Source organism: Leptosomus discolor, chromosome 3 (genome assembly GCF_034619465.1).
Source record: "Leptosomus discolor isolate bLepDis1 chromosome 3, bLepDis1.hap2, whole genome shotgun sequence".
NCBI lineage: Eukaryota > Metazoa > Chordata > Aves > Leptosomiformes > Leptosomidae > Leptosomus > Leptosomus discolor.
This window is the reverse complement of record NC_141393.1, coordinates 65,872,054-65,887,188: the sequence shown is the minus strand read 5'-3', so window position 1 is coordinate 65,887,188 and position 15,135 is coordinate 65,872,054. Positions and strand designations below refer to the sequence as shown.

At 40.4% G+C, this 15,135-nt stretch overlaps 1 protein-coding gene across 1 annotated transcript in view; it reads left to right on the top strand.

Annotated features, from left to right (window-relative positions):
- The window catches only part of HMCN1 (hemicentin 1), a 223,361-nt gene that overhangs the window by 55,791 nt on the left and 152,435 nt on the right, over nt 1-15,135 (top strand). The window contains exons 7-10 of the mRNA XM_086463037.1: nt 6,825-6,945; nt 7,495-7,758; nt 8,020-8,164; nt 13,721-13,842. Of these exons, the coding sequence (XP_086319163.1) occupies nt 6,825-6,945; nt 7,495-7,758; nt 8,020-8,164; nt 13,721-13,842 (652 nt within the window). The remainder of the gene's footprint in view (nt 1-6,824; nt 6,946-7,494; nt 7,759-8,019; nt 8,165-13,720; nt 13,843-15,135) is intronic.

The following is a 15,135-nucleotide window of genomic DNA, read 5'->3' as shown; positions in this document are numbered from 1 at the left end:
ACTGACTGTAGCAACTTAATATTGCTCCTTGATCAAGTTCCCTATGCGAAAGGTTACTGCTCCCACAAAAGTCTGTAGGAATGCTGCCTGAGTGTTTGGCTGAAGGCTCCTTAGACTGAGCATGGTCAATGTGCACTGAAACAGATGAAGAGCAACCGTACCTACTGGTTATGAAAGTTGTAGCAAGCAACCAGCTCCTAGGTAATGATATGTTAATGTACTTGCTTCTGAAATGAAGGAACAAAATGTCTTAGTGATGAAAGGGCGACTTAGAACTATGGTTCTGTGGGATTCTCTCTGGGTGACAGTTCTAGTTTAAGTGTTTGCTGTTGGCTATGTCTTCCTGTGAGTGCCATATAATAGTTGTGAGGCATGTGGTGAACAAGATGTGTAAGTGCAATAACCTCTAAGAGCACTTATGACCTGTTGCTACCCAAAGAGCTGGGAGCTGTGAATTGAAGCCAGTGCAGTTGAAATTTTTACCTTTTATAGATAATAAATGTATGTATGTGTGGTGGTTTGACCCTGGCTGGATGCCCGGTGCCCACCAAAGCCACTCTATCTCTCCCCCTCCTCAACTGGACAGGGGAGAGAATAATATAACAACAGGATCATGGGTCGAGGTAAGGACAGGGAGATCACTCAGCATTTACTGTCATGGGCAAAACAGGCTTGAATTGGGAAAAATGTAATTTATACCAATCAACTCAGAGAGGAGTAATGAGAAATAAAACCAAATCTTAAAACACCTTCCCCCCACCCCTTCCTTCTTTCCCACGTTTAACTTTATTCCGATTTCTCCCTCCTCCCCCTGAGTGGTGCAGGGGGAAAGGGGATGGGGATTGTGGTCAGTTCATCACACTGTTGTTTCTGCTGCTGCTTCTTCCTCAGGGGGAGGACTGCTCACACGCTTCCCCTGCTCCAACGTGGGGTCCCTCTCACAGGAGACAGTCCTCCATGACTTCTCCAGTGTGAGTCCTGCCCACGGGCTACAGTTCTTCACGAACTGCTCCAGTGTGGGTCTCCTTCTTAGGGTGCAGTCCTTCAGGAACAGACTGCTCCAGCGTGGGTCCCCCCATGGGGTCACTAACAGCAAACCTGCTCCAGCGTGGGCTTCTCTCTCTCCATGGGCCACAGGTCCTGCCAGGTGCAGGCTTCCCACAGGGTCACAGCTTCCTTTAGGCATCCACCTGCTCTTGTGTGGAGTACTCCACGGGGTGTAGGCAGATACCTGCTCCAGGGTCCATGGGCTGCAGTGGGACAGCCTGAGCCTGCTTCACCATGGTCTTCACTACAGGTTGCAGGGGAACCGCTGCTCTGGCACCTGGAGCACCTCCTCCCCCTGCTTCTTCGCTAACCTTGGTATCTGCAGAAATGTTTCTCTCATATTCTTGCTCCTCTCTCACTGCAAATACTGCTGCGCAGTAACTTTTCCCTTTCTTAAACACGTTATCACAGGTTCGCTACCACCATCACTGATTGGCTTGGCCTTGGCCAGCGGTGGGTCCGTTTCAAAGCCATCTGGCATTGTTGCCACGCAAACTTGGAACAGAAAATGGATTGCTTAGACTAGCTTTAACCCTTATTTTAGTAGAGATTCAAGTTAACATAGTATATCAGGCCAAAAAATTGCTTACCTGCAACCGTAATAGGGAAAAGGGATGAGCAAGAGCACTTACTGTAATGCGTTAAACTGGAATATGAAGCTTAGGACTTGGCTAGACTTAGGGAAACACATGTATTAATAAGTTTGGTTTATAACATGTTCATTATGTAGTTTTAATCAACTGTTCAAAATAATTGCACCAAATGTAAATGGAATGTTAAAACACGAAGGATTGTGCTATGGATAAGATAATACTTCAATGAACTTAACTAGCCCCAACATTGTTTTTGTGGCTAGATGCTGATGTTTCAAAACGCTTGAAACACGTTAGCTAACAAATGACACCCCACCAGCACACCTTAAAATTTGCAGAAGGCCTAAGTGTTTATGTAGAAATTGCACTATTTTTTTGATGATGATCTGTCCACAAAACAAAGTTGAATCTGTACCTTGAGCTCATTCATATCGGGCAGCATGTTGTGACATCTGTGCTTAAGAGTGAGGGAGAAGAAGGCAGGTATAATGAACTGTAAGTTTTTACATCATCTTCACAACTCTTTTGTGGCCTTAACTGACTCATGCTTTGTCTTACTGTTGTATACTTTTTACATAAGTGAAGCAGCATGATTCCAGCTTTTCTAAATCAATGTGGAAACAATCATACTGGTATAGGTCCCTTTCAACTGAACTATCCTATTCTAGAAGTGTAAATACTATATTGTCATTTTTGATTTGGAGAGGAAGTCACCTGTGTGAGATAACTTTATAGCCAAGTTCACAATGAGGTGTGCTGAATGTGCTGGGTGGATGCATGCTGTGTATTGTCTGTGCTGTGTGCGCAGAGGTAGTTTGAAAAAGATTATTAATTCACATACAGCACTGGAGGAAACTATTGATACTGCTGCAGAACTGGAACTAGAAAAGCATGTTGAGCTCAGCAGCTCTATGGAGAATTGTTTGAATGTCTGTCCATGCTTCCAGAAATGTTGAAAAACCTGGTAAAGAGACACCCTGGTAGTCTGTAACAAAACCAAGAAGTTTGGGTCCCATTGGACTTAGTAGTATCACACATACTGGGTACTGGGAGAACTTTTCCTACAGTCAGTGACTTACTATTCAACTCTGTAGCTTGTTGGAGTCTTTTAGGTAACCATGTAGCCTAGTAAACGTTCAACGCCCTGCAACACAGAGAAACAGAGTGCAGAAAAACCAAAAGCCCTGTGTGATCTCTCCCTGGCCCTTCATGGCTGTTGCTAAGCGGAAACTTTTTTGGATGTGAGCTGAGCCATGTGGAACCACTTTTGTATGCCTGCACTGCGTTGCCCAAATTTCTGGATTCCAGGAATTGCGGAGAGGAGCTTGCCACTCTTACAGGCTCAATGTGTAACACCCTTCAGAGCTAATAAGCTCTCCTAAAGCTGAGGCTGGCACTCAGCATGGTGCAAACTGCTAAGTGGCTCAGCTAGATGCAAACCAGTCTTGACTAAAGCATCAGGCTACTCCTGCAGTGAGGGTTTTCAAGGTTTTTGTTTTTCTAAACTCAGCATAATGCTATGTCCAATTCTGTGGAGAATAAAACATTCAAATTCATGTATTCTTTTTGTTTGAAAACAGAACAAAACAAAAAGTCTTGAATATAGTTGAAATATTTTATTTACTTTAACTTTTGTGAGGAAACCAGGTCTTATTTAGGTTTGCAATTAGGTTTATGCAAACAGCTTGTATGGGTACTTGCCACCCCAAAGTGCAAAAGGTTGTCATTTCAGTATGATAACAAATCCTGGTGACCTAAACAGTTTTAGCCACTACTAAATTAACTGGAGAATGATCAGTCCAAGAGGATCCTGCCTTAATCCATGAACAACTGTTAGTGCAGTTTCAGTGCTCAGTCAAGTCTTTAAATAACAGGTTTGAGTAATATAAATTGCACAGTGTGAAATCCAGTTGTCTCCTGTGCTGCAGGAGGCCTCCAGTTGCCATCATGTACTTCAGTTATGAGGACATCAAATCTGTGCATGCACGTGTATTTTATAAATAAGTTTTCCTTCCAGGTCTGCTATAGTACCCTTGGTTTACAAGGTGACAGGAGTCTTTTCAAACAACGACATGAGATGAGCATGTCGCTCCTCTCTCCATAGCGTATCAGCTAACAGTACAGGTTTTGTGCAGAAGGAAGCATGCTTATTCAGAAAGATGGTCTTGCTGTTGTGTTTTCTGCACCTCAGAGCTAGCTATGAGACTAGATTTATCCGCTGGTCCTACTGCTGAGATACCTACCAAGAGATGGGCCTCAACAGGAACAGTCTAACTTGTTTAAGAAGAGGGACTATCAGTTTGCTTTTGCTAAATCCCTCCCACAAAGACCTGTCCTATGGACTCAAAAGATTTCTTTGGAGCAGTTTGGAGATATCCAGGATCTTGCAAATAAGTTACCTGCAAGCTCCAGGGCAGAAGCATTAGAAGGCAATTGTGACTGATCACTCCTTGAAGGCCTTGCCTGCCATGTGTTTTCAGTTGAACAGGCAAGTGAGTGATGGAGGTAGGTAAGTGGGAAGAGGCAGGGGTGCGAAGCCATCAGCTGCTGTTTGTTCTGTGCTTAATCAATAGGCTGTAGCTTTTTCAGCTGAGCAATGCCACAAAAACTTCCCTGCTGCTTAGAGTTAATTGATCATCTGTGTGACTGAGAAAAGAAAAGCAATGAGAAATCAGCAGAAAAACTTGTGACCAAGACAGGTCTTTATTGACTGCTGTGGTTATTACTCCCTTACATGCCTCTAGCCAAATGCAGCTCGTTCAATGGAGTGTAGCAACAAACTAGTCCAGGGTGATTTCTACTAAATGAGCATGTTCCTTAAAGCCTAATTCAGCTGCATATCTCCATCACTGTAAATATAAACATAACCGTGCAATTAAAAATTTATTTAGCCATTGTAGATAGGTTTTTCTGTTGTCTGAAAATTAAGAGTTTGTTTTACAAAAAACCATATATTTTTCATATATTTGTTTATAGATACATGCATTTTAGGCAATTTTATTTTGTTTTTGTGAGACGTTTCCTGACATCTGTGATAAGTATGTTTGCTCTTTTTATCATACTCATCCAGTGTGGGAGGAAAAACACTAACGTACAATACCAGTGATCCATGTTAAACTACAAATAGTGAAAAGAGACTTGACAAAGATATTAATTGCAAAGCAGTCCTTTAGGATGAAATTTATTTTTAGGTGTTTGTGTAAGACTGCTAGCTCCTAGGCATGATGATGATAGTTGCATTTATTGTTACTAGTAAATTGTAAAATTCTGTAAGGTTATTAAAATTTTTATAAGGTTATTCTGACCTTAAAAATTCACAAAGATCTGAAGATCTGAATAATTGCTAAAGAGAAATAATTTCCCAATGTATTTTTCTATGGATTGTTTATTTGGCTTTGGTTACTGGCTTGTGTTTTTTGCACTAAGATTTTAATGCTGTGACCGAAGACTTAAAAAAAACTTTGTGAAAAGTTTATTCACACTATAAATTCCTTATACAGGTGCATAAAGCTATAAAAAGAAAACTCTGTCACTGACTTTGTCTAATGAAATTTTAACTGCTAATTAACACTTGATAACATGAGTTGTTTGGCACACTTAAGTATTTCTTTGTATTGTTAACAGCTGGTTTATATAAAAAAAGCTTTAGTGGTGATTTTTGAGGTGAAAGGCTAACCAAATAGAAGCAGATAGAGGTTGTTTTAATCAGATAGACATCAATTTGTCAGTGTCTAAACAGCTGTCCCTAAGCAGTTGGTTATAAGAAACAACTGTTTAATTTAACATTTACATGCAGCTGTATCAGAGATGGTTACTAAACTGAATGAATTATTTGAGAATGGATCAGATCATGCTCTCTAGATAGATAAAGCTCAGCAGTATTATTTTGTTTTAATACTGATCTTCTTTCACATTATAAGTCTTGTGTGCTGTATTGTCTCCCTGAGTAAAAACTCGGAGTAGGTTCTACTAACTGCAGACTTGACCTTGGCATAGCATAGCCTAGGTATCATTCTTCACAGCCTTTTCAATTTTTATTTTTTCCTGCTGTTCTAGTTGAAATTGTCCATGGGTTTGTTATTGTTAGGTCTGTAAAAATTTAACTCCAGGCTCAGTGCAGTGCAGCAGTGGGGTTTTTGTGTTCTTTTTTTTTTTTTTTTTGGGGGGTGGGGGCGGCGGGAGCGTTTTGTTTGTTTGTTTTTTGTAATTTTTGTTGGGTTTTTTGGTTGTTTTTTTGGTTGTTTGTTTGTTTCCCTGGGTGCTGTGTAGGTAGGTGAGGACAAAAAGCCTTGGGTTGCTGTGCAGTCTTGGCAAGGGTCAGTTGTCCTTTTCTTTCTCAGGGTAGAATGTTAGAAAGTAACTTAAAGAAGATAAATCAAGATGATTGTAAGATTGAGGACTTGCATAAAAACAACTGTACCCTCAAACAACAGAAAGCTAAGGCTTTTCAAGAGTGGGTGGAGGGGTGAGGGCTCTTTCTGACTTACGTTTTGCCCATTTGACCAGAATGACAAGGTGGGGGCTGGGGTGGAGAATAGAGGCAAGAGGTACTTCTGCATCCTTTGCTTTTCCACTGAGACCTCAGCTGGGAAAGAGAAGAGCCTTTCATATACCGTATGGTTAGAGGTTGGTCTGTACTTGTGACTTGTTTCATGATATGTAGTGCCTATGATGTTTGCATATGGCTCATGGGTAAAATTAGTTTTGTGTATATTTAAAAAGGGAGCTTACTAATAAATAAAAAGTTACGATGATTTATTGTAGCACTGGAAGTAAATTGTTTATATATATTATCAGGAAAAATTTAACACTGATTTTTCTGTTGACTTGTGTTTCATTTACTATTTTTTTATACATAAAGGTCAAAATCCTAATTTCCAGACAGTCTTCCATTACAGTCACTGGCATGTGACAAGTAGTTGTTGATCTTGTGTGTTTGTGTTGTGATTTATCTCCAAGACAAATTGGATCTTTTTGCTGATGCCTCAATTGTAGGGTCCAGTATCTAACAGTGAAGCTTTATTAAAGGTGTTTTTACTTAAAAATTTTGGCATAAGCCTCCTTTCTGTCCTCTTTTTAATGAAAGCTGAAGTCTATTTACTGAACTCAGTGTATGGATCAGAAACTTTGCAATTCCTGAAATGCTAATTATGCACATGCTCTTTCACTCTGTTGCTTTTTCAGACCTCGAGCAGTGGAAGGCACTCTGTTCGGATCACAGGTCTCAGCACTATTGACTTTCGAGCTGGGTTTTCTAGGAAGCCGACATTAGACTTTAAAAAAACATCCAGCAGACCAGTGCAAGGTTCGTGTCTATTGTAGTCCATGCTAAACAATAACCATTTTTGAGTCTCGAAAATCAAGTAGAACTCTGTAATGATCTCTCTGGTAAACTTTGTGGTAAATCTAGGGCTGCTGTTGCTTGGTTCTTGGGCCTTGGATGTGTGAGAGCAGCTGTTTTATCATACTGTGATATTTTTTCTTATTGGCTTGGTTTATGTCACATAAATCCAGGTATTTTTAGCTACAAAGTGCCTCAAAATTGTGACACTGTTTCTGTTACTTTTGGAGCTTCAGAAAAAGCCTTTGGCTCTGGGGCATGATGAGGAAGCAATAGGCTGCTATTTCAGAAACACCTGTTGGAAATCAGTGATTTAAATCCTAATCAGTGCTGTGCCTCCTGACAGCTAATAAGCAGAACACATCTTAGCACAACTTAGTTTTTTGTAAGTAAGGGTTGAAACTGAATGGTGTATTCATGGAGTAGTGACGCATACATATGGAATTTAACCTTTCCTTTTTTTTAATAATTTATTTTTTTAGCACTTAAAATAGCATGTTTCTGTTTTTCTAGGGATTCCTACCTTCGTACTGCTAAATACTACAGGGATCTTTCTTCCAGCTAGAATAGACCGACTGGAACTTCTGAGTATTACAGGGGAACTTCTTAAGACCTTGCCTGTGAAATACTATCCTGACAGAAAGCCCTATGGATTATGGAATATTTCTGACTTCATTCCACCAGATGAAGCTTTTTTTGTTAAAATAACGGGCTATGACAAGGATGATTATCTTTTTCAGAGAATTTCAAGTGTTTCATTTTCTAGTATTACTCCTGGTAAGGGATTTTAACTTGAATTGAATGTACACTTGTCATATCTTAACCAGTTAAAATTTATATCTATTATGTTTTTCTGACTTATATAAGTACTTTCTGTGCTGTTTCCTTCCCAAATTCTGTCTCTAGATCGTGATGGACAAGTTAATGTTATCATCTACTAAATATAACTTTATCAGAAATCAAATTTCCTTTTAGGAAAAGATAGGATATATGTTAGTAGTTGTTAATAATCTTTTGGGGAATATTTGCTTTCTTCAGATTCTCCAAAAGTTACAATGCCCACTAAGACTCCAGGATATTATTTACAGCCAGGGTCTGTTCCTTGCCATGTAGAAAGTCTTATACCGTTTACTCAGCGTTTTACTAAAAATGGAGTAAAACTAGGAGTGGATCAATTCTTCAAGTAAGTAGTGACCTTTTTCCCCAATATTGTTTTATTTGCTATTCATATCCTATGATTTCTATGTATTATTTACTATTATATACTGCTTAGATCCTGTTACTTCCATTCTATTATTTTTAGTGATATTCATTACGGAGGCTCTATTCTGTGGAGAGATATATAATATATGCATGTTTGAGGAGGGTGTACACCCTGTGTAGATGGTGATGATCTATGGTTCTGGCCAAAAATGCCTCTTCAAATATGCGCTCTTAAATTATGATAATTTAACATATAGATTGTGTCTAAAAGTCTAGAAGGCAAGTGCTTTTAATCTATATTTTTAGAAGTTATGTAAAGTAGATCAGTAACTAGCTTTTTTTACTGGAACACACCCCTCACCCCCCACTCCCCCATGATACATAGATGATTATGTAACAAACAATTGCTTTATTTTTAATAGCCTTTCATGGATGCCCTAGAAGCATGTCCTGTGACTTATCCTAGAAAATTTTCCTCTTCAGAAAATCTGTCAAAATAGGAAAACTTACCCTGAATGTACCAGAAGGCTCTTCAGGCTCCTGTACAGAAAGTGGATTGCATGCTCTTTCTCTGTAGAATGAGATAAGAATAATGAAAGAGAAAATTATAAATGAATTAAAATGAAGTCCATCTTGTAATTCTGATAGTTGAACGTATGTACTAGAAAACTGTCAGCAGCCTCTTGTAAAGCCTGAAGCACTTCAGGAGAAGACCGAAGACTAAGTTTTAGCGTTCAGTAGCAGGTACATGGTTACCCAAAGAAATATATTAGAAATATATTCTGAAGCTCCCCCTTGTACACTGTTGGCAGTGTGAAATGCTGCAGCTATTTTTTTTTTTTGTTTTTGTTTTTTTTGTTAATGAGGTGCCGTTTACATTTAGTCAATCCTGGCACATACTTTAGCAGCTGTGTAATTTTTTCCATTCTTTAGTTATCAAACCACACACTTCTACTTCTCACATATCCAGCACCTTTATTATTGAGCTGTATTTTTCATTTTTATATTATGGATGAATGAACAGATCATCCAAGTTAATTTAACAAAGTATATCTCAAGCCAAATATTATTTATCACAGTTAAATAGGATCTAGTTTGTTGTCTTGTCTGTATTTTATTAGTAGTGAAGTTCCATACAGGATTTGTCCATCTTACTAGTTTAATGCAGATTTGAGCTGTATTATTGCTTTGCATTGAATGAGTTTGCATGAGTTTTGTTTTGGTGACAAGGTATCATCTTTACTAATTTTTTTTTTTAATACTTATTTAAAAAAGTAAATGGATTATAAGTTGAATATTATATTTCTATTGTAACAGTTGTCTATGTGCAAATACCATTAGGATGACTTTAGGTTAAGGGTTCTTGAAGTGACATACTTTGAAAATTTTTTTTCTACTTTGATTACAGAGCTACTATCAGCTGTAATAATAATAATTCCTAATTTTAAATGAATAATGTGTAGGAAAAATAAATTTCTGTAGAATTGCAACAGCTTTTTTTTTTTTTTTCTGGATTTCTGTATCCCTTGGTAGTCTAGTAAGAAAATTTGGATTTTGATTAATATCATAGTGCATTTCTGACAAGTCTGATTTAGGAGACCAAGAACAGTATTTAAGCATCTCATTCCAGTGGAAATCAGTGGGAACTGAGCAATACTGTGTCTTTAAAATCCATTTTGTATTGTAAATGGCAGATCCCACCAACCCTGCAAAGGTAAGAATCAGCAAAAATAATGTGTGAACTTCTGATAAGAAAGGTAATCCATTTAGTTAATTAAAAAAAAATCATAATTAAAATAATCACTCTAAATCAACTGATATTTGTGGTTGTTAGTAAGGTCTAGTAGCTGATTTACTAAACCATACAGAATATATATCCCTCCAATCTATGTGTTTGCTAGTGCGGTGCGAATGAATCTTAGGTTTTAGTTCATACCTGTGAGCCACAGCCTGCTGCTGATAACTTCCCAGATGAAAATGTGATACAGAGTGTGGTGGTTTGTGGTGACCAAGAGGTGAGGTTAGGTACAACATGAATATCACTGTGATCTCTGCCAGTGTTTCTGCAGTAACTAATAACCAGGGTGTCATGTTGTCTTTGAATTTTCCATATTGGCTAAGGGTCCATGTTTGCATTTTCCAAACTGACTAGATAAGCAGCTTGATCAGCAAATTGCACATATGGCAAAATGCTCTGTGTAAACAAATGACTTGATGCTGAAGGGTGCTGAGTTATCCCAGTAACACATGTTGCAAAGAGTTGTGTGCAGCTACTGCTTTATAGAGTCAGTGCCAAAGTGTGCAGCAGATGCCTTGAGGTGTGTATTGCTCATTGCTGCCATTGTTGTCTTTAATTTTTTTTTTTTAATAGACCACTGCACGTCTCTGTTTGCCAAGCTTTTCCACTCTGGACATGTTTCCTTTTATGCTTCTGTTCTTAAGGCTTCCATGTTTGACATCTGGAGCATAGCAAAAGTCAGGAATGAAGAAGAATAAGATTGCATAACTTCACTTTTAACATACTTTTAATGAAAAAGAAGTTTCTTACTTTTTACTTGGAAGGAACTCTACCTTATTCTTTAGTGTCGGCAGTTACTGCCATGTTCATTTGCCAGCATTGTACTGTAAAATATCATAGATTTGATATATGATATATTAGGTTATCTACAGTAAATAAGAAGTAAGAAAAAGTAAGTAGGAAGCCATTTAAGGTCACTGTATACTGTTTTCATTTGTGGTGTAGTTGGATTGTCTGTCTCATGGTGCTACAGCATTGAACTTTCACACATATTCCAAGTCTTTCCCTTGTTGTTTCTGTATCCTTTAAGGGTTGATAAATCAATCTATTCAGACAAACAAAAGGGAGACAGAGGGTTCACTAATTTAGTATTTTCCCATAACAGGGCAATTACTTGCCAAAGCTATCACAGATATTTTAGCGCTCATCAGTTTTGTTTATATGCCATAGCAACAAGCCACAGTGAGCACTGGGACACTGCAGAAGAACTGCTGTTTTGCTCATTTATGTCATCGTCTGTGTGTCTGTTGCACCATTAGTTGCATAAAATCTGGTTTTGAGTCTTGAGAAGCTGTAGGACTGTTTAACTGGTGGTTACATATGCTTAAAAACAATGTAGTTATACTTTTATTCTCTTCTTGACTTTAACATTGTGTGTGATAGAGACATCGTATTATTGCCTATCAGCTTTGCCCTTGCTGTGGTTTATAGAAAAACTGCAGGTATTTCTCTGGATTCCTGTTATATTATTTTGCTTGCATCTCTTCTGTATCCCACCCTCCATTTTCAGTCTTGAACCCGTTAATTCTCTCTTTATATGTGTTGCGCAATCTATTTTCATATGGCTAGGCAATCAATGTGCATAATACTGGATTATGATAGTTATTGCTAGCCATAATTTCAGAAGTGCAGCCAGCAGAGCAGAAGTCAGAGTCCTCTTCATGCTGATACTTCACATTTTGCTGGATTGTAAGTGTTTGGGATGGAGATCGTCCCTGCAGTTTAAAAAGTACAAACAGAGCTGCTTGGATGTAGTCATCTTGTAATAGGGTAAATTACAGAATAGTAGGGGTTGGAAGGGACCTCTGGAGATCCCTGCTAAAGCAGGTTCATCTAGAGCGGGTTGCACAGGATCATGTCCAGGTGGGTTTTGAATGTCTCCAGAGAAGGAGATTCCACAACCTCTCTGGGCAGCCTGTTCCAGTGCTCTGTCACCCCCACAGTATAGAGGTTTTTCCTCATGTTCAGATGGAACTTCCTGTGCTCCAGTTTGTGCCTGTTGCCCCTTGTCCTGTCACTGGGCACAACTGAAAAAAGTCTGGCCTTGTCCTCTCGATACCCACCCTTTAGATATTTATAAACATTGATAAGGTCCCCTCTCAGTCTTCTCTTCTCCACGCTAAAGAGCCCCAGGTCTCTCAGCCTTTCCTCATATGGGAGGTGCTGTAGTCCCCTCATCATCTTCACAGCTCTCAACTGGACTCTCTCTAGTAGTTCCTTGTCTCTTTTGAACTGGGGAGCCCAGAACTGGACACAATGCTCCAGCTGCAGCCTCACCAGGGCAAAGTAGAGGGGGAGGATAACTTCCCTCGACCTGCTGGCCACACCCTTCTTAATGCGCCCCAGGACACCATTGACCTTCCTGGCCACAAGGGCACATTGCTGGCTCCTGGGTAACTCACTGTCCACCAAGACTTCCAGGTCCTTCTCTGCAGAGCTGCTCTCCAGCAGGTCGACCCCCAACCTGTACTGGTGCAAGGGGTTGTTCCTCCCCGGGTGCAGGACGCTACACTTGCCCATATTGAACTTCATTAGATTCCTCTCTGCCCAGCTCTCCAGCCTGTCCAGGTCTCGCTGAACGGCAGCACAGCCTTCTGGTGTGTCAGCCACTCCTCCCAGTTTAGTATCGTCAGCAAACTTGCCGAGGGTGACTCTATCCCTTCATCCAGGTTGTGGATGAATATGTTGAATAAGACTGGAGCCAGTGCTGACCCGTGGGGGACACTGCTAGTTACAGGCCTCCAACTAGACTCAGCACCACTGATCACAATCCTCTGAGCTCTGCCATGCAGCCAGTTCTCAACCCACCTCACTGTCCACTGGTCTGTCCCACACTTCCTAAGCTTACCTGTGAGGATGTCGTGAGAGACAGTGTCAAAAGCCTTGCTGAAGTCAAGGTAGACAACATCCACTGCTCTCCCCTCATCCACCCAGCCAGTCATGCCATCATAGAAGGCTATCAGGTTGGTCAAGCATGATTTCCCCTTGGTGACTCCATGTTGGCTACTCCTGATAACCTTCTTTTCCCCCACATGCTTAGGAAGACATCCAGAATGAGCTGTTCCATCACCTTTCCAGGGTTGGAGGTGATGCTGACTGGCCTGTAGTTTCCTGGTTCCTACTTCTTGCCCTTTTTGAAGATTGGAGTGACATGCTGCCCTCTCTACTGTATGAACCTAATAGTGGATTTGCATATAGAGGGGTAAAAGTAGATTGTATGTTGTAAAGGATGGGGTGTCCTTTATGTGTAGCCATTTGTACCTGTGAGTTTGAGAAGCTCAGGCTGGGAGGATGAACCCTTGTTACTCTTGCTAGTAAGAGCCACAGGTTTGGTACTACATAATGGCTTCACATAGAAACTTGTTGGTATTAATGAAAGATATCTTCTCAAGTAGTAAATGTAACAATAGAGTACAAGCAGCTGAGTGAATGACTGCAAATACAGTGGTTTTAGTTATTGTGTGACAAATGTTGACATATGTTAAAGGCATTTTTGAGATGTGCAAGTGAGATGTTCTGCAAAACTTTATTTCTTAATACCTATAAGAAGCCTGACAATGTACATATAATTTCCTTAAAGAAAATCCATAAATCTAGATCACATTTGATTCATCAAAGGGTCTGTTTTTCCTCTTGATTATTGTAAAAATCTCCTATGTCTGTAGTCAGGAAACTAAAAGTTCTTGTACCTCTTGATTCCTGCAGGAATTTAGTGAGTATATCCTTTTCTTCCTCCAGAGAATCATCTAGTATGAGTTGGGAAATTGCCAAGGTCACCTTGTCTGATGAAGGCTTTTATGAATGTATGGCAAGTAGCAGTGCAGGAACCGGACGTGCACAGACATTTCTGGATGTATCAGGTGGGTAGTAGTCCATCCTTCTACGCTGAAGCGTGGTAATGAATTGTGCTGGAACACTTAACAGAGAGGAATGGCACTTAGGGCCAACACAATATATTTCCAGTTCTAAGTGTATTTTGAATTAATGTGTTTTTTTCTCACCAATTTACGCTAGTGTGCTTGATGTTTATTGAGCAAACTTGTTTTAAATGTTAGCATTGGATTTGCTTCGATTAGTTCCCACTGTCAGTTTGACTTAGAATCATAGAATCATCCAGGTTGGAAAAGACCTTTGAGATAATCAAGTACAACCCTAAACCGTATCTCCAAGCAGCACATCTAAACAGCCTTTAAACACATTAAGGGATGGTGACTCCACCACCTCCCTGGGCAGCCCATTCCAATGCCTGACAAGCCTTTCAGTGAAAAATTTTTTCCTAATGTCTAGCCTAAACCTACCCTGGTGCAGCTTGAGTCCATTGCCTCTTGTTCTATCGTTAATTACCTGTGAGAAGAGACCAGCACCTACCTCTCTACAGTGTCCTCTCAGGTAGTTGTAGAGAGCAGTAAGGTCTCCCTGCAGCCTCCTTTTCTTAAGACAAAATAGCCCCAGTTCCCTCAGCAGCTCTTCATAAGAGTTACTGTCTAGGCCTTTCACCATCTTTGTTGCCCTTCTCTGCACTCTCTCCAGCACCTCAATGTCTGTCTTGTATTGAGGTGCCCAAAACTGAACACAGTACTTGAGGTGTGGCCTCACCAGTGCTGAGTACAGGGGGATGATCACCTCCCTACTCCTGCTGACCACAGTATTCCTAACACAAGCCAGGATGCCATTGGCTTTTTTGGGCACCTGGGCACACTGCTGACTCGTATTCAGCTGCCTGTCAGTCAGCACCCCCAGGTCCTTTTCCGCCAGGCAGCTTTCCAGCTCCTCTTCCCCAAGCCTGTAGCACTGCATGGGGTTGTTGTGGCCCAGGTGCAGGACCCAGCACTTGGCCTTGTTGAAACTCATCCATTTGGCCTCTGCCCCTTGATCCAGCCTGTCCAAGTCCCTCTGTAGAGCCTCCCTACCTTCAAGGAGATCAACACTCCCAGCTGACTTGGTGTCATCTGCAAACTTACTAAGGGTGCATTCTATCCCTTCATCAAGATCATTGATAAATATGTTAAACAGAAGTGGCCCTAGTACTGACCCCTGCAGAACCCCAGTTGTGACCGGCTGCCAGCTGGGTTTAACTCCATTCACCACCATGCTTTGGGCCTGGCTGTCCAGCCAGTGTTTTACCCAGCAGAGCGTATGCTTATCCAAGCCAC